Source organism: Anolis sagrei, chromosome X, assembly GCF_037176765.1.
Source record: "Anolis sagrei isolate rAnoSag1 chromosome X, rAnoSag1.mat, whole genome shotgun sequence".
Taxonomy (NCBI): domain Eukaryota; kingdom Metazoa; phylum Chordata; class Lepidosauria; order Squamata; family Dactyloidae; genus Anolis; species Anolis sagrei.
Window position 1 is genome coordinate 95,159,983 of NC_090034.1, and position 19,347 is coordinate 95,179,329.

The window sequence follows — 19,347 nt, forward strand, 5'->3', positions numbered from 1 at the left end:
CCCCGCCCCCATCGCTCCCTCTCTGAACTCAGCCTCTGCTTACCTCTATGGTCTCGCTCTCAGCCGGCCTCCGGGTGTTTCTGCGCATGCGCGGGGCTCCTGGCGCTGTCTATGGTGTTCCTCTGCAGCTCCAAAGAGGCGAGTCTCTTCCTCCCAGACATCTGCATGACATCTAGGAGCCTTCTCATTTGCATGGCTATAGTTTCCTTTCCTTTTGAATATATATATATATATATTTAAAATTTTGTATTTTTGATTTATATTATTTTCAGCCATATGAACCTAAGAGTAATATTGATTTTGAGTCAATTTTGTTTGAAAATGAATATTAATTGTAAATTCATATTATTTGGTATTTTAATTTTTGATTCATATTATTTTCACTAATATGAACATAAAAGTAATATTAATTTTGAGGGAATATTTTTACAATTAATATTAATTATAAGTTATTATTTGGTATTTAAATTTTAAATTCATATTATTTTCAGTCATATGAAGGTAAAAGTAACATTAATTTTGAACCAATATTTTAATAATTAATATTAATTATAAATTATTATTTGGTATTAAAAATTTAATTCATTTTATTTTCACTAATATAAACATAAAAGTAATATTAATTTTGAGGGAATGTTTTTAATAATTAATATTAATTATAAGTTATTATTTGGTATTTAACATTTTAATTCATTTTATTTTCAGTAATATTAATTTTGAGGGAATATTTTTACAATTAATATTAATTATAAGTTATTATTTGGTATTTAAATTTTTAATTCATTTTATTTTCACTAATATGAAGGTAAAAGTGATATTAATTTTGAGGAAATATTTTTAATAATTAATATTAATTATAAGTTATTATTTGGTATTTTAATTTTTAATTCATATTATTTTCACGAATATGAACATAAAAGTAATATTAATTTTGAGAGAATATTTTAATAATTAATATTAATTATAAGTTATTATTTGGTATTTAAATTTTTAATTCATTTTATTTTCACTAATATGAAGGTAAAAGTAAGATTAATTTTGAGGGAATATTTTTAATAATTAATATTAATTAAAAGTTATTATTTGGTATTTACATTTTAATTCATTTTATTTTCAGTAATAATGTCCATATTGATATTATTTTAAAATTTATATTAATTGCAGCTTACAAGATATATAAGCATACAATATATTATATTGTTAGCATAGTACAATATCAGTATTATATTTTACTATATTATACTATGCTATTATATTGTAATATTATTAGTAATATTACACGTAATATCAAATATATAATTATAATATCATATTATTATTATTATTAGTATTGTATTACATTATAATATTATAAATATTATATGTATATACATTATATTATATTATATTATATTATTAGCATAGCACAGGAGACAAGGTGGAACTGTCTTTAATACATATTATTTTCAGTAATATGAAGGTAAAAGTAAAATTAATTTTGAGTCAATATTTTTAATTAATATTAATTGTAAGTTAATATTTTGTGTTTTAATTTTTAATTCATTTTATTTTCAGTAATAATGTACATATTGATATTGTTTTAAAATTTATATTAATTGTAAGTTGATGTTATTTTTTGTTTTATTTTTAATTCACATTATTTCAAGTAATATTAATGCAAATAATAATATTATTTTAAAAGTTTATATAAATTGCATGTAAATATTATTCTACATTTTATTATTTTAAGTAATAGTAATGCATATCTTAATATTGTTTAGAAATGTATATTAATTGTAAGTCAATATTATTTTGCATTTAATTTTTAATTCATATTATTTTAAATAATATTACATATTAATATAAAATTTCTATTAATTGTAAGTCAATATTAGTTTATGTTTTAAAAGTCAATTTATATTGTTTTCTGTAATAATGTACATATTGCTATTATTTTAAGACTTATATTAATTGTAACTTAATAACATTTTGTATTTTTATTTTTATATTAGTTTAAGTAATATTAATGTAGATCTTAATATTATTTTAAAATGTATATTTATTGGAAGTTTATTATTTTGCATTTTAATTTTTAATTCATATTTGAAGTTATTTTAATATAAAAGCAATATTTTAAGTCAATATTATTTTAAAATTCATATTAATAGTATTTAGTTTTTTGTGTAATATGAAGCTAATATTTTAATTTTTTACTTAAAATAATTTTAATTTTAATTTATTACTTTAGATTACTATTTCTCCATTTTTATTTTTAATTGAATTATTTTAAAGTTCATCTTATTTTACATTTTTATTTATAAATAGATATTGGTTTAACATTATTTTAAAATTAATATTTTATATTAATTCAATGTTTATATTTTGTATTTATAATTAATATTAATTTGCTAATATTTTTTAAATTAAAATTAATTTATAGTTAATATTATTTTTGCATATTTGTTTTTAACTCAAAATTAAGTTAAGCTAATACTTTTAAATTAATAATATTTTAAATTAATATTGTTTACATGTTTACTTTTAAACTAATACTAATTTAAAATTAATTTAAAATTAATACTATTTTAATGAATATTATTTTTATTAGGAACTTTCAGTACATTAATGGAAGAAAATATATTATGTAACTATGGTAGATATTTGCAACAAATTAATTATCGGGCACTTTAGATTCATGGTTACTTATATCAATACTATTGATATTTTGTTATTATGGAAACACATATTGTGGCTGTTATTAACTTGGGCATCTTTTCCACAAATCTGGTACTTAAGGGGACATACATATTAAGATACAGGTTGAATAGTCCTTATCTGAAATGTTTGGGACAAGATGTATATTGAATTCCGGAATTTTTGTTTTGGGTTTTGGGATATTTTCATACATGAGGTTTTCATATATGTTATGTACACATAGCCTGAAACAATTTATTCCACTATATTTTGCATAATTTTGTGCATTAAAACATCAGAAAGCAAAGGTGTCATTATGTTAGCCCTTCTTGTAAACAATTTGAGATTTTGATTCAGTTTGGATTTCTGGATTAGGAACTCTCAACTAGTACAAAAGGTTTGTGTGTGTGTCAGGAGCAACTTGAGAAACTGCAAGTCGCTTCTGGTGTGAGAGAATTGGCTGTCTGCAAGGATGTTGCCCAGGGGATGCCTGGATGTATTACCATCCTGTGGAAGGCTTCTGTCATGTCTCCGCATGGGAAGCTGGAGCTGACAGATGGGAGCTCACCCCACTCCCTGGATTCAAACCGCTGACCTTTCAGTTAGTATATATTACCCAGGGGACACTCAGATGTTTTACCGTCCTGTGGGAGGCTTCTCTCATGACCCCGCATGAGGAGCTGGAGCTGACAGAAGGGAGCTCATCCGCTCTCCGGAATCAAACTGAAGAAGCCCTGCCAGCACAAGGATTTAACCCCTTGCACCATCGGGGGCTCCCAGTACAAAAGTAACAATAGTCAACATTTATCCATGTCAGACAAAATATTATTTAATAATTTCAGAATGCTGATGCCTTGCCAAACTACAACTCCCAGGATTCAATAACATTGAGCCATGGCAAATAAAGTGGGATAAAACTTCATTCGTTGTACAGTATAGATGCACCATGAGTCCGATATAGAAACTTTTCAATGTATAGATTCTCCTGCGGGAGAGATGCAATACCACAATGTTTTGGATCACATTTAGAAATTCCTCTACTAAGTTCACATTAATAGTGGGCTAATGTTGGATGCTTGGAAAAAAACCCAAATAGGTTTCTTTGAAAGGACTCCCTTCTTCCTCAAAGTGGTGATGGACAGCTCTCATGGTTTGTCCCCATTCCTCTTCTTTAAAAACAAGAAGCCCACTTAACAGCTCAGATTGCAGCCAGGCCATTAGAATGCCTCCGGTACTTTCAACGCCTAACAATGGGGCTTTGTTCTCTTTTCTTTGGGCATGTAAATTTGCTGTTTCTGAGCTATTTCTAAATTAGGTTGCTAAGGTTTGTACAAATTCTAACCATATCCCCAGGAATAGGAAGCAAAATGAATGAGGAGATCAGTCTCAGGTTCCCAGATCTAAAGGTCTCCAGATCTAGGCATCCATCTCAAGTTCTCAGGATTGAAAAGGGGGAGGAAATTGCAAGGTGAGAATTCTCCTTTGCCAGGTCTCTGGTCCTCAAGACCTGGTCCTCAGGGTGAGAGCATGGTATTGAAAGATATGTATCTCTCTGTGTGTATAATTCATTGGCTAGACTTAGAATCATAGAGTTGGAAGAGACCTCGTTGGCCATCCAGTCCAACCCCTTTCTTCCAAGAAGCAGGAAAATTACATTCAAAGCACTTCCGACAGATGGCCATCCCGCCTCTGTTTAAAAGCCTCCAAAGAAGGAGCCTCCACCACACTCCGAAGCAGAGAGTTCCACTGCTGAACAGCTCTCACAGTTAGGAAGTTCTTCCTAATGTTCTGGTGGAATCTCCTTTCCTGTAGTTTGGTGCACAACATGACACTACTGTTCCCCTCAACGCTTCTGTCACTGGAGTACACGTCCCCCTAATGGGAAGTTTAGTTTCACAACCCTGCATTTCTTTATGAGCTCCCTCCAAATAAGTTGCTCCTATTCTTATCTCATTTGAGGGTTTTTTTGACATTTTATCCTGTACATGTGTCTCTGCGATTGTGTTTATTGTAATGTTATTTTGTTTCTGTATTCATATGTTTTTTAAAATGTAATTTTGATGCTGTTGCTTGTTGCCTCAACAACAATTACCTAAATATTTCAAAAAAAAAGTGACATATTAAAATAGAGTTAAAGCAGATTAAAATTTAAAAACTTAGAAAACACGCCATCTAAAGTTCATGGTTTGAGTCCATTCCAAATTGCACAAGATTTCAGTTCAAAATACTGCATTGCCCTGGTTTCCAAAGGCCTGCTCATAGAGCCAAGTTTTGTCTCTTTAAATGCCAATAGGGAGGGAGCTGCTCTAATGTTGCTAGGGAGGGAGTTCCACAAATGAGGGGCCACCACTGAGAAGGCCATGTCTCTCATCCCTGCCAGCCATGCTGATCAGCATGAGGCGTACAGACAGCATTTCTGCTTCCACAGACTGCCACCCCCCCCCCCCCCAGCTTTTGTAAACCTTTATATATCCTCAAGTAAACAAGAACATTTTTGTCATGGAAAGTACTTTGACCTTTATTCTTACTGTCTTATCAACCTCTTGATGGAAAGTACCTTTCTGCTCCTACAGACTTCACGCTTAACCACAACCCAATTTCTTATGTAAGCTCGAACTTTGTATGACCTCTACGTGTCACCTCTTGTTTTTTAAAAAACATTTTCTTCCCTGTTGCTCCTTTATTTATTTATTTATTTATTTACTTTGCTTATATACCGCTGTATCTCAAGCCCGAAGGCGACTCACAGCAGTTCACAAACAGTAAAAACAGTAGAAACAGCAGTGGTTCCATACAACATATAACAATTGACTTAACACATTATCCATAAATTACCAATAAGCAATTACAATGCACAATTATTACAAAAAACAACCGTAGCCAATCTTCTCATCATCCAAGCGTAGTCCAGGTTCGTCGTCCATTGTTCCATTCCTATGTTCCATTACCAGATTGCACTAAATTACTAAAACGCCTGCACAAACATCCAGGTCTTCACCTTTTTGCGGAATACCATTAGAGATGGTGCTAGTCTAATGTCCGTAGGAAGGGTGTTCCACAGCCGAGGAGCCACCAAGGGTACATTTTTCCTTTGTTGCTAATTTCATTCAAAGCCCCTTACTTAGCATTTGCAAGCCCCTTGCTTAGCATTTGCTAATTTCACACAAAGACCCTTTCATCAACACCTACACTTTCGTCCATTCAAAGCCTTTCTGTCATATTACAGTGGCTATGCTTGTGTTATTATTATTATTATTATTATTATTATTATTATTAATTTTATTTATACCTCACTTTCCTCCCTATCGGGACTCAAGGCAGCTAATGTCCTGGTTTCTTTTGCTGTGTTTTTTCCCCAATTTCAAGTTGCTTTGAGGAGGGTAAAAACAAAGCGCTGCAGCCGCTCCTAGCTTGTCTGTTCTTGCCCATTAATATTACAGACCTGTAACATGTATACTGACTTTATAGGAATTCTAAATCCAAAAATGATTTGCTCTATCATGTACAGTGTTTTCCGCAACTTGCTTTGACATTTTTCTTTCGTAATATATGACTGGGTAAGATTTCTTAAGGGAATAAAGAATCAAATCCAAGAAAGAGGTTCAAGCCTTCCACTAGACTTTCAAAACAATTGACTGATATTAAAACGCAAACATCAGTTCAAAAGCACTACAAGAAATCGCAGTAGAACAGCATCAGAACTTAATCAAAACTGGGTAACAAATCAATTTACTCTCTCTCTCTCTCTCTCTCTCTCCCCCTCCCCCCCCTCTCTCTATATATATAAATTGCGAAAGAGCCATGTATGGTGCAACATTTTTATTGTCATTTTGAATTCTACACCACAAAATAAATTTAAAATAACTATAGTATTGGGAAAAGGGAGTGTGTGTGGTTCATCACAAGCTTGTGCAGCTTTTACCTTTTTGAACCAGATATCTCCAGGTTTTCATCTGAGCCCCAAGTGGCGCAATAAGTTAAACCAGTGTTCCTCAACATAGGGGTCGGGACCCCTGGGGGGGGGGTCGTGAGAGGGTGTCAGAGGGGTTACCAAAACCATCATATAACGCAGTATTTTCTGTTGGTCATGGTGGTTCTGTGTGAGAAGTTTGGCCCAATTCTATTGTTGGTGGGGTTCAGGATGCTCTCTGATTTTAGGTGAACTATAAATCCCAGCAACTACAGTTCCCAAATATCAAGGCCTATTTCCCCCAAACTCCACCAGTGTTCACATTTGAGCATATTGAGTATTTGTGCCAAGTTTGGTCTAGATCCATCATTGTTTGAGTCCACAGTGCTCTCTGGATGTAGGTGAACTACAACTCCAAAACTCAAGGCCAATGCCCATCAAACCCTTCCAGCATATTCTGATGTTCATGGGAGCCCTGTGTGCCAAGTTTGGTTCAATTCCATCGTTGGTGGAGTTCTGAATGCTCTTTTATTGTAGGTTAACTATAAACCCAGCAACTACAACTCCCAAAATGACAAAATCAAATAATCCCTCCCCCAACCCCATCACTATTCAAATTTGGGCATATTGGGTATTTGTGCTAAATTTGGTCCAGTTAATGAAACATGAGGAACTGCACTAAGGGGTTGCAGCATTAGGAAGGTTGAGAACCACTGAGTTAAACCCTTGTTCTGGCAGGACTGAAGATTGACAGGTCAGAGGTTCGAATCAGGGGAGAGTGTGGATGAGCTCCCTCTGTTAGCTCCAGCTCTCCATGCGGGGGCATGAGAGAAACCTCTCACAAGGATAGTTAAACATCCAGGTGTCCTTGCAGACGGCCAATTCTCTCACACCAGAAGTGACTTGCAATTTCTCAAGTCATTCTTGATACAGAAAAACAATAAATCTGGGAAATGTCTATCCATTTGGGTTTATGCTAAAGTTGCGGTATTCAGTGGCAATACAGGAAATTACCTGTAACATAGTTTAACTTGTGAGGTGTTTTGTATACCTGGGAAAAAAGCAGGATACATATGATGATGATGATGCAAAGAAATTATGCTACTGCCAAAGTTCTCAAATTGCTGAAGATCCACCTTTCAAGTATGTAGTGAAACAGATCTCCTAAATACTAGCCATAAGTGGGGAAAATAATTTGGGGAGATCAGTTTTTGCTGACTGCAAAATGCTGCTCTGTTGTGCCAAATGTCTGTGCTACTGTGCCAAAAGCATACCAAAAAGCGAGCTTGTGGTGATTTGATCCCACCGAAAATGGCAACAAGCTCCAGAAGATCCTTTTGCTGGGAGAAGGGGCATCCAAAAACCAAACAAAAGCTGGCTTTATAGACAGGGAAGCATTTCTTATTCTCCTTACTCTCTTTGTATTCCACAAATTGAAACTTAAAGCTGTCTGCTACCTTGCCAAGAACAAGAGAAGTTGGGGAAAATGGAGGTGGTTGTGTTCCCTTGGTTGTTGTAGGGGCCAGCTGCCTGACAAAGGGACTCCTTGAAGGGATCAATAAACAAAGAGTATTGGCTATCGGGGGTTTCAGGGATGCACTGGAGTTTTAAGTGTATTTTGGCTAAAGCCAGGTACTCAATGCCAAGCTCATATTTGCTCACTCATCCCCTTACGTAATCAGCCGAGCTTATAAACTTCTGCCATGTTTCCACATCAATTTAGAAGCGACAGTTCTGCAAAGGTCCTGCCATCTATCATCCGCCATGAGAACTTTGACAACTTTGGTTGTTCTGACCACTCTTCTGGCTGGAGGTGAGTCTATACTGATTTTTTTGCATTTTCTCTTCAAAAGTGAGATAGTCGTATTCAAAACTGGATATATGTTTTTGCTGGGAACCAAAGTTCAGTGCATGTGGCTTGCTTGCATGTGAGGTACGGTGGCATAACTGCCAGTATTTTATAGATGAAAACAAGGGCATATTCAGCCAAGCAACATCAGAGCATGGCTAAGGTGGCAAAAGTATTAATGAGAAAAAACAGTTAAGCTAGGAAAGGCTGCCGGACTTTCCTTTTGCCTGAGTCTACTGGGAAAGGAAATATCTTCCCCATTTCTCTCTCACTGAGTCAACTGACTACTAACTACTATTACACTTGGAACTCAGCTATGCATGTTGGATAGTACAGTAGAGTCTCGCTTATCCAAACTTCGCTCATCCAACGTTTTGTATTATCATAGAATCATAGAGTTGGAAGAGACCTCGTGGGCCATCCAGTTCAACCCTTGCCAAGAAGCAGAAAATTACATTCATAGCACCCCCGACAGATGGCCATCCAGCCTCTGTTTAAAAGCCTCCAAAGGAGCCTCCACCACACTCCAGGGCAGAGAGTTCCACTGCTGAACAGCTCTCATAGTCAGGAAGTTCTTCCTAATGTTCAGGTGGAATCTCCTTCCCTATAGTTTGAAGCCATTGTTCCGCGTCCTGGTCTCCAGGGCGGAAGAAGAAAAAAAACTTGCTCCCTCCTCCCTATGACTTCCTCTCACATATTTATACATGGCTGTCATGTCTCCTCTCAGCACTCTCTTCTTCAGACTAAACATGCCAAACTCTTTAAGCCACAACACAGTCTGCCTCCTGCTCAGATCCACAGCTGTTTCAACACATTGTGATGTTTTGGTGCTAAATTCATAAATACAGTAATTACTACATGATATTACCATGTATTGAACTGTCTTTTCTATCCATTTGTTGTAAAGCATGATGTTTTGGTGCTTAATTTGTAAAATCATAATGTAATTTGACATTTAATAGGCTTTTCCTTAATCCCTCCTTATTATCCAACATTTTCGCTTATCCAACGTTCTGCCGGCCCATTTATGTTGGATAAGTCAGACTCTACTGTAATCAGAATCAATAGTTTCAATTCAGTCTCCACATGTCTTCCATTACTACCATCTATTGCAATCAAACCACATAAGAGCTCAGTGTTTGTAAACACTTCCCTTTGCCCCTTTGGGAATTGCCTTTAGAAAACTGCATTTCCAAAGGATGCCAGTGTGGATGGCAGAGAGGTTCCAAGATTTAAGGACCTGCATTTGTGATGTGGGAGAGATTAACGATATCACACACTATGTATGGCCACTTCTATCTGTCCCTCAAAAAGAGATTCTTGGGACAGATTTTGGCTTTTTTAAGGTGAATGCTCTTGTATGAAAATAAACTGGCTACTCTTGGAGTATAACCCATATGTCACTTTAAAAACATTTATTGCTAAGACAGCAGGGCTTCTTACAGACTCAATAGCAATATGTATACTTTAGATTTCATAACTATAGATATTGCTATTGATTATGTAAGGAGCAGCATTTAGTGAATTGCAATGAATGAACAAGTGAACTTAGTTTATAGCCATTCAAGCCACGAACAAAGAGGGACAGTAGGAGGAGGAGAAAAAAACTGGGATATTTTTTAAAGCAGCTGACAAATGCAATGTCAGTAAATGATTTGGTTCTGGCTCTGGCACACTGAGATAGAATTAATCCAGTCTGACCCCACTTTAACCCCCATGGTTCTGTGCTATGGAATCTTGGGAGTTGTTGTTTGGTTGAGCACCAGCATTCTTTGGCAGATTAAAGACCTTGTAAAACTACATCTCCCCAATGTTCCATAGCATTGAGTAGGACAGTTAAAGCGATGCCAAATTGCATTAATTCTACAGTGTAGATGCACATCTGCAGAGAAACATTTTAAGGTAAAGATTTTCCTCTGACATTAAGTCCAGTCGTGTCCGACTCTGGGGGTTGGTTCTCATCTCCATTTCTAAGCTGAAGAGCCGGTGTTGTCCATAGACACTTCCAAAATCATGACTGCATGGAGCACTGTTACCTTCCTGCCGGAGAGGTACCTATGGATCTATTCACATTTGCATGTTTTCGAACTGCTAGGTTGGCAGAAGCTGGGGATAGCAGCGAGAGCTCACGCCGCTCCCTGGATTCGAACCTGTGACCTTTCGGTCAACAAGTTGAGTAGCTCAGTGCTTTAACCCACTGCGCCACTGGGGGCTCCTTTTAGCATTCACAAATAATCAAATCCACAAAAGCTGAACCCATAAATGTGTCTTTGTAAAATATGTATGTTATTCTGTTTCATTTCACAGGGAGCTGTTTGATCTGTGAGACCTGCATTGGTCCTGGTCAAGGCTGCACTGGCTTGGCTCAACCCTGTGAAACCCACGAAGACACCTGCCTCACCTCTATCGGCATGAACTCTTTAGGTGCGTTAAGTAAAGTAGTCATCAGGTCTCTTTCAGGTTAGTTTGGTAACTCCAAGGCAAAGCTAGCACAGGATTATCTTTGCACAATTTATTCAGAATTATTTAGGTGCGTTAAGTAAAGTAGTAGTTAGGTCTCTTTCAGGTTAGTTTGGTAACTCCAAGGCACAGGATTGTCTTTGCATGATTTATTCAGATGAGTTTGCTATTGTCTTTCTAGAACAGTCGTTCCCAACATTTTTTTTACCAGGGACCACTCTCCAACATTAGTACCAAAAGGGTTACGAATCAGTTTTTGGTCATCTTCAGATTCAGTTTGCTTCTTTGGGGTGCTGATTCAGAAAATTGCATTGGACAGTCCACATCAGCTTGAGTTTCTGATACAGAACATATGCCATCCAGTAGTCGCTATCCAGTAGTCACTTGATCTCAGAAAATCATATTTAATAATTTAGAACAGATGTGGTCTATCCAATGCTATTTTCTGAATCAGGACCCCAAATAACCTCAGGAACAGGCCTAAAAACAAAGACACCAAGGCACCCCATAGAATGGCTCCACTTACGGGGAGGGAGGAGGAGAAGAAGCAGCAGTCAGGAGGCTTGTTGCCGTGCCTTTCGTGGGCTGTCAGCCTCTCCCCACCTGACATCCCCATTGACTCGGCATGTTTTTTATGTCAGGAGCAACTTGAGAAACTGAAAGTCGCTTCTGGTGTGAGAGAATTGGCCGTCTGCAAGGACATTGCCCAGGGGATGCCCGAATGTAAAAGGGTTTTGCGAAACCAGTTGCTCTTGTTGCAACAGTGTAGTAACAGTGAGGATGTGGACCATATTTTAGTTCTTGCTGACCACTGGTGGTCCATGGACCACAAGTTGGGAACCACTGTTCTAGAAGGTGAAATCACGTTGCTCAATGGATTTGCATGGCCAAGTGGGAATTTGAACGATGGTCTGGTACAGAGCTTTCCCGACTGTGTATTGCGACACAGTAGTATGTCTGCTGCAGTGTGTAGGTGTGTCACATGAATATAATGAGAAATGACAAAAATCTTGGAAATATATCTTATCATCTTCCAACTCAAAGTTTTCATGATTTATTGCAGTCGATGACTAGCACCAACGTAAGATATGTTGTGTTCCTTTACATTTCATTATTACAATATGTGTGTGTGTGTGTCCATATCTCTTATAAAGGGCTGGTTTAACCTCCAGTTTGCTAGTAAAACTATATTACCATGTCCCAAAATGATGCAAGCCTAAAAAGTGTGTCGCCAACATGAAATGTTTGGAAAATTCTGGTCTACTATTTTTAGATCATCACATCATACTGGTTCTCAAAGTCTGAGCAAAGATGAGCATGCAGTTTCACTCCTGGCTCAGCAGAGGGAGAAAGGGAGCTGTGTTATTGCTGCTATTGTGTGCCTTCAAGTTGTTTCCGACTTATGCTGACCCTATCATGGAGTTTTCTGGGGTTGAGAGCATGTTTACATGGCCAAGCAAAGAATTCAACTCTGGTCTCCAGAGTCATAGTCCAATGCTCAAATCACTATGCCATACTTGACTGGAAACCACTCAAAACCTGTATTGAATATGCAAAAATAGGCATTTATGAACTTGAGTGGAAGATCCCATTTAAATTTGTAAGGTAAAGGTAAAGGTTTTCCCCTGACATTAAGTCTAGTCATGTCTGACTCTGGGGTGTGGTGTTCATCTCTATTTCTAAGCCAACGAGCCGGCATTGTCCATAGACACCTCCAAGGTCATGTGGCTGGCATGACTGCATGGATCGCTGTTAAATTTGTACTTTGGTAGAAAATAGAGACTACAAAAGTATTTAGAGCAGTGGTTTTCAACCTTCCTAATGCCGTGACCCCTTAATACAGTTCTTCATGTTGTGGTGATTCCCAACCATAAAATTATTTTAGTTGCTACTTCATAATTTTGCTACTGTTATGAATCATAATGTAAATATCTGATATGCAAGATGTATTTTCATTTATTGCACCAAATTTGGCACAAATACCCAATATGCCCAAATTTGAATAATGGTGGGATGGGGCGGGAATTGATTTTGTCATTTGGGAGTGGTAGTTGCTGGGATTTATAGTTCACCTACAATCAAAGAGCATAGTGAAACTCAACCAACGATAGAATTGAACCAAACTTGGCACACAGAACTCCCATGATCAGCAGGAAACACTGGAAAGGTTTGGTGGGCATTAACCTTGAGTTGTGGAGTTGTAGTTCACCAACAACCAGAGAGCACTGTGGACTCAAACAGTGATAGATCTGGACCAAACTTGGCACGAATACTCAATATGCCCAAATTTGAACACTGGTGGAGCTTGGGGGAACTAGACCTTGACATTTGGGAGTTGTAGTTGCTGGGATTGATAGTTCACCTACAATCAAAGAGCATTCTGAACCCCAAATTGGGCCAAACTTCCCACACAGAACCCCCATGACCAACAGGAAATACTGTGTTTTCTGATGGTCTTTGGCAACCCCCCCCCCCCCCAGGACACCCCCCCAGGTTGAGAAGCACTGATTTAGAGTATCTGAAATATGTGTATGAGAAGGGACTGCACAATCCTAACATGCTTCATTAGTTTAAAGTGTTTTAAGATTTTAATACACCTAGAAATAGCTGACAGTTCAATTTGCTACCAAAATATACATTCAAATGTGAAATGTCTGTCAAAAATACTTGGATGTTTTTGCATGTTTATTCTCTCTTAATTGTACTTTTTTTGTTTTTTCAGGGGGAAGCAATAATATAGAGACCCTCAAGGCCTGTGTTGCCGCTGAGGACTGCTATGCTGGCTCCATCAGCGTCACCACCAATGCTGGGTTGCATCTGGAGAGCATTTCCAGTTGCTGCCACGACAACCTTTGCAACCGCCAGGATCTGAATTGTACGGAACAGTCTCCTTTTCTCTCCTAAGCAAAAACAGCATGAACAAGCAAATTGTAGCCTTCTTGATGGTGGTGGACTGCAGCCCCGCTTATCCTTTACCATTGATTGTGTTGGTTTGGGATGATAAGACCTTCAAAAAGATCTGGAAGATCTTTGCTATAGTAACTTTCTTAGAAAATGTGTTTGTGGGTGTATGTGCTTTCACAGTATCGTCGAAGGCTTTCATGGCCAGAAACACTGGATTGTTGTAAGTTTTTTGGGCTGTCTGGCCATGTTCCAGAAGCATTCTCTTTTGACGTTTCACCTGCATCTATGGCAGGCATCCTCAGTTTGTGAGGAGCTTACAACCTCTGAGGATGCCTGCCATAGATGTAGGTGAAATATCAGGAGAGAATGCTTCTGGAACATGGACATACAGCCTGAAAAACCTACTGCTTTCAAAGTGTTTATGGACTGTGTATTGTCGAAGGCTTTCATATCTGGAATCACTGATTTGTTGTAGGGTTTTTGGGGGCTGTATGACCATGTTCTAGAGGCATTGTCTCCTGACGTTTTGCCTGCATCTATGGCAAGCAACCTCAGAGGACCTCCCAGCCTCTGAGGATGCTTGCCATAGATGCAGGTGAAATGCCAGGAGAGAATGCCTCTAGAACATGGCCATATAGCCCAAAAAAACCCTACAACAACCCAGTGTCTATGGACTTTTGGTGACCTCATAAATTTCATAGGGCTTTCTTAGGCACAGGATACTTAGATGTGCCTTTAGCAACTTCTTTTGAAATATAGCTTAGGGAACTTGGTATTCATTGGCAATCTCCTATCCCAAGTATTCGCCAGGGCCAATCCTACTTAGCTCCCAAAATCAAAATGATTCTGGTGATTTTAGGATATTTAGAGTATAACCCCATCTTTAGGCTCCTCTGGTGGCACAGCAGGTTAAACCACTGAGCTGCTGAACTTGCTGTCCGAAAGGCTGGTGGTTCAAATCCAGGAAACGGGGTGAGCTCCCGCTGTTAGCCCCAGATTCTGCCAATCTTTACCTTTACCTTACCCATCTTTGTTCCTTTGGAAACATTTCTTTCTGCCTGTTTGCATGCCCTGTTTCAACAGCTGATGGGCCGCACACATCCCTTCTTCCAGAAGTTCTTATAAAAATATTGGTCCCAGCTGAACAGCATTTTTGTGCAATATTGATTCAGATGGTGATTCTAGGGATCTGCTTTATTTCCCATTCTATCCTGTGTGGTTGTAGTTGTTTTTCTGATTACATACTCAAGAGGCTGACAGTGTAAGGAAAATCGAAAGTGTCTGTAGATTAAAACCACTGAAAATAAAACTGAGACAGGTGCATAAAAAAGACGAAAGCAAAAAAAAAAAAAGGCTATTATCCAAAGAAATTTCTGTGAGTATACAAAGAACTTCATGTGCAAAAAGAAAATGGATTCTTTTCCACCTCAAACACATATATACACATGTCATTCTGGTAACTATCATGGTAGTGTTTTGGAGGGATCAAAATCATAAAGTTTTTCAGCTGCTGCCCAAACTGCGCACTCAATAATCTGTGTGTATAGAAGAGCAAGGATCCTGAATGAGAGCAATTCAGTTCAGGATTGTTTGCATAAGCAACAACATTTCAGTAACACAAAAGGGAAGGACAGCTGAAGCCCATAATAATAATAATAATAATAATAATAATAATAATAATAATAATAATAATAGACAGAGGCATAACACCGTTGCTCAGATGATTCATTGGAACTTGTGCCACAAATACCATCTGCCTGCAACAAAGAACTGGTGGGATCACAAGCTAGAAAAAGTTACAGAGAATGAACATGCCAAACTCCTCTAGGACTTCCGAATTCAGACAGACAGAGTTCTGGAGCACAACACTCCTGACCTCACAACTGTGTTAAAAAACAAAGTATGGATCGTCGATGTTGCAATCCCAGGTAACAACAGGATTGCAGAGAAACAACTGGAAAAGCTGAACGATATGAGGATTTAAAGACAGAACTGCAAAGACTCTGGCACAAGCCAGTAAAGGTGGTCCCAGTGGTGATCGGCACACTGGGTACAGTGCCTAAAGACCTTGGCCTGCACTTAAACACAATCAGTGCTGACAAAATTACCATCTGCCAGCTGCAAAAGGCCACCTTACTGTGATCTGCGCACATTATTCACTGATACATCACACAGTTCTAGACACTTGGGAAGTGTCCGATGTGTGATCCAATTCAACAGCTAGCAGAGTGATCTTGTTTATTGTGGACTCATCTTGTTGTGTTTCAAATAATAATAATAATAATAATAATAATAATAATAATAATTTTATTTGTTACCTGCCTCTCCTCACAGCTTGAATGAACTTAGATCCAGGTTTTATGAAGGACCAGATTACCTAGACTTGAGTCTAAACTATTCAGAAGAGGCCCTCATCCAGCCATCTTTATGGATATATCTCATGTCTGAATAAAGAAAAGTCCTTGTGTTGATGAGAGAATAGCAAGGGGAGAGCTTCCAAAGTCTCTCCTAAACCTCTCCAGTATTTTCTGTTTGTCATGCAAGTTGTGCCAAGTTTGGTTGAATTCCATTGTTGGTGGAGTTCAGAATGCTCTTTGATTGTGGGTTAACTATGCAACTACAACTCCCAAAAGACACAATCAATCATCCCCCCCCCCCCCACAACCCTACCATTATTCAAATTTGGGCATATCAGGCATTTGTGCCAAATGTGGTCCAGTAAATGAAAATACATCCTGCATATCTGATATTTACATCACGATTCATAACAGTCGCAAAATTGCATTGTGAAGTAGCAACAAAAATAATTTTATGGTTGACAGGGGTCACTACAACATGAGGAAATATAATAAGGGGTCACAGCATTAGGAAAGTTGAGGACCACTGGTCTAGGGGCAGCCACTGAGAAGGTCCTCTCTTGTGTTCATATCTGTGAAGGTGGTATGGCTGGGGAAAGGACCTCTCCTGTGGATAGCAGGTCCCGATCACATTTTTCATATCACATAATGTTTGAGAAGTGCCGAATGAAGGTTTCTATGTGTTTCCCTCTCCATAGTGCTACCTGTAAACCTCACTGCCAATGGGCTGGAGTGCCCTGTGTGTTTTGCCTTTGGGTCTGATCACTGTGAGGGGACAGAGTTTCTGAGTTGCACCGGAGAAGCAAGTTACTGCATCACAGTGTCTGGGACGCTACGTGCTGGTAAGTTCCTTTCTCTTAACTCACCCTTTCACAAAATTCCTACCTTGAAGTTTTTGGAATGCACTCACCACCATTGTACATATAATTCTCTTACCACTTTGAATTGCAACTACAAAACAAGCAAAATAACTCTGTTACTGTACTTCGGATAAATTGTGAGATGACAAGACTCATTAGAAAATATAATGATGCTTGAAGTGGAAAAGAGGAAGATCACATGATTGGTGGGTAGACTCAGCAACAGTTTGCAAGACCTGATTATTGTTCACAATTAATATTCTGTGGCTACTACGCAATATGCATTAGCTTAGCTTTGAAGCTTTCCTGCTCTCTTAGGATTCCCCACTGCCAGCAAAGTACAGATTATTTAGACTTTCCTTTTTTGTAATTTTGCAAGTTTACATCATTTAGAGGGATTTTAAGAGGGATTGTCAAAACATATGATAGGATTTGTTCAGCTTCTTATAGTGATTCTTTTTATAATTTTGGAAGGCAGGGGCAGCTGATGGTTCCCTTGTGTCGGGTGGTGAATGCAGCTTGGGCTGCTGTGAGTTTTCTGGACTGTATGGCCATGTTCCAGAAGCATTCTCTCCTGACATTTCGCCTGCATCTATGGCAGGCATCCTCAGAGGTTATGAGGTCTGTTGGAAACTAGGCAAGTGGGGTTTATATATCTGTGAAATGTCCAGAGTGGAAGGAAGAACTCTTGTTTGTTTGAGGGAAGTGTGAATGTTGCAACTGGCTGCCTTGATTTAATGTCCTTGCAACTACAAAGTTTGGCTACTTACTGCCTGGGGGAATCCTTTGTGGAGAGGTGATTAGCTGACCCTGATACTTATCTGGATTTCCCCTGTTTTTGAATGTTGCTCTTTATTTATTGTTTTAATTTTAAGGTTAAACCCCTGTGCTGGCAGAACTGAAGAGCGTCAGGTTGGAGGTTTGAATCTGGGGAGAGGCAGATGAGCTCCCTCTATCAGCTCCAGCTCCTCATGCGGGGACATGAGAGAAGCCTCCCACAAGGATGATAAAAAAATCAAATCATCCGGGCATCCCCTGGGCAATGTCCTTGCAGACAGCCAATTCTCTCACAGCAGAAGCGACTTGCAATTTCTCAGGTCGCTCCTGACATGACAATTTTTTTTTTTTAGCATTTTTAATACTGGTAGCCAGATTTGGTTCATTTTCATTGTTGCCTCCTTTCTGTTGAAATTGCCCACATGCTTGTGGATTTCAGTGGCTTCTCTGTGTAATCTGGCATGGTGGTTGTTAGAGTGGGATTCCCCAGGGAGTAAGCAGCCAGACATTGAAGCTGCAAGGCCGTTCAATGCTAAGCAAAGGGAATTCCAAAGAAGAAATTATCAAGGCCAGTTAATCACCTCTCCACAAAGGATTCCACCAGGCAGTAAGCAGCCAGACCGTGAAGTTGCAAGGACATTAAATGCTAATCAAGGCAGCCAATTGCAACATTCACACTTCCATCAAACAAACAAGAGTTCTTTCTCCCACCCTGAACATCCCACAGATATATAAACCCCACTAGTTTCCAACAGACCTCACAACCTCTGAGGATGCCTGCCATTGATGCAGCAAAACATCAGGATAGATTGCTTCTGGAACATAGACATACAGCCCGGAAAACTCACAGCAACCCAGTCATTCTGACCACGAAAGCCTTCGACAGTACTCTGTGTTTTGTTTTGTTTTGCACTTCAACAGAACTATCTAAGGTGCTGAACCTATTTTGTTAAACACCATGGATAGATCCTCTGACATTCAGAGCAAAATCCAGAGCAGATTCAGAAGCAGTGGCAAAATCTATGATCCTCGACTAGCTTGTTGGTTCCATAAAGTAACCTCCTAGGCTCCTAATGTGTCTCAATTTTCTGCTCAAACAGGTGGTCTCCCCTCTTCCTTTGCAGCAAGAGGCTGCAGCACAGAAATTGCCTGCACCCTGCCCCTGAAAACGGCCCTTTACACAACGGGCCTCGTCTTTAACCTCGACAGCATGGAATGCAGTTCAGCCCTAAAAGCCAGGAAAGGCTGAAGGTCAAAAACCCAAAAGCTTGGCACTCACTGTCATTTGCGTGCACCGCTTCTTAGGTCTGCAAGCTCTACAGCGTCCAATTCTCCCAGATTCAAATATCTAAAATCCATAGTACATCTTAAAAAGTTTGCTGCTGTACATGTTCTTTACCACCTGTATCTTCATGAAAGAAATGCTTACTAGATAACAGGGATGAAAATAAATATTTTACAATATTCATAATATTGTCCCAACAGATGTTTTTTGAGCATTGAGAAATCCTGATGAGAATCATCATGGACTGATGAGCGTATTCATGGTTCAGGATA

The 19,347-nt window shown here is 38.3% G+C and overlaps 1 protein-coding gene across 1 annotated transcript; it reads left to right on the forward strand.

The window, feature by feature from the left end:
* The first annotated feature begins 32 nt into the window (after positions 1 to 32).
* LOC132780162 (phospholipase A2 inhibitor and Ly6/PLAUR domain-containing protein-like) lies at positions 33 to 19,261 on the forward strand. The gene is made up of 6 exons (XM_060783721.2): positions 33 to 138; positions 8,307 to 8,396; positions 10,740 to 10,856; positions 13,615 to 13,767; positions 16,852 to 16,995; positions 18,891 to 19,261. The coding sequence occupies exons 1-6, from the start codon at positions 48 to 50 to the stop codon at positions 19,037 to 19,039; spliced, it is 744 nt and encodes a 247-aa protein (XP_060639704.2). The 5' UTR covers positions 33 to 47; the 3' UTR covers positions 19,040 to 19,261.
* The last annotated feature ends 86 nt before the right edge of the window (positions 19,262 to 19,347 follow it).

Coding starts and splice junctions, on each gene's coding strand:
- LOC132780162 (XM_060783721.2), top strand. CDS start 48: ATGGTCTCGCTCTCAGCCGGCCTCCGGGTGTTTCTGCGCATGCGCGGG. Junction 139..8,306: donor TCCTCTGCAGCTCCAAAGAG/GCGAGTCTCTTC, acceptor ACATCAATTTAG/AAGCGACAGTTCTGCAAAGG. Junction 16,996..18,890: donor GTCTGGGACGCTACGTGCTG/GTAAGTTCCTTT, acceptor CTGCTCAAACAG/GTGGTCTCCCCTCTTCCTTT.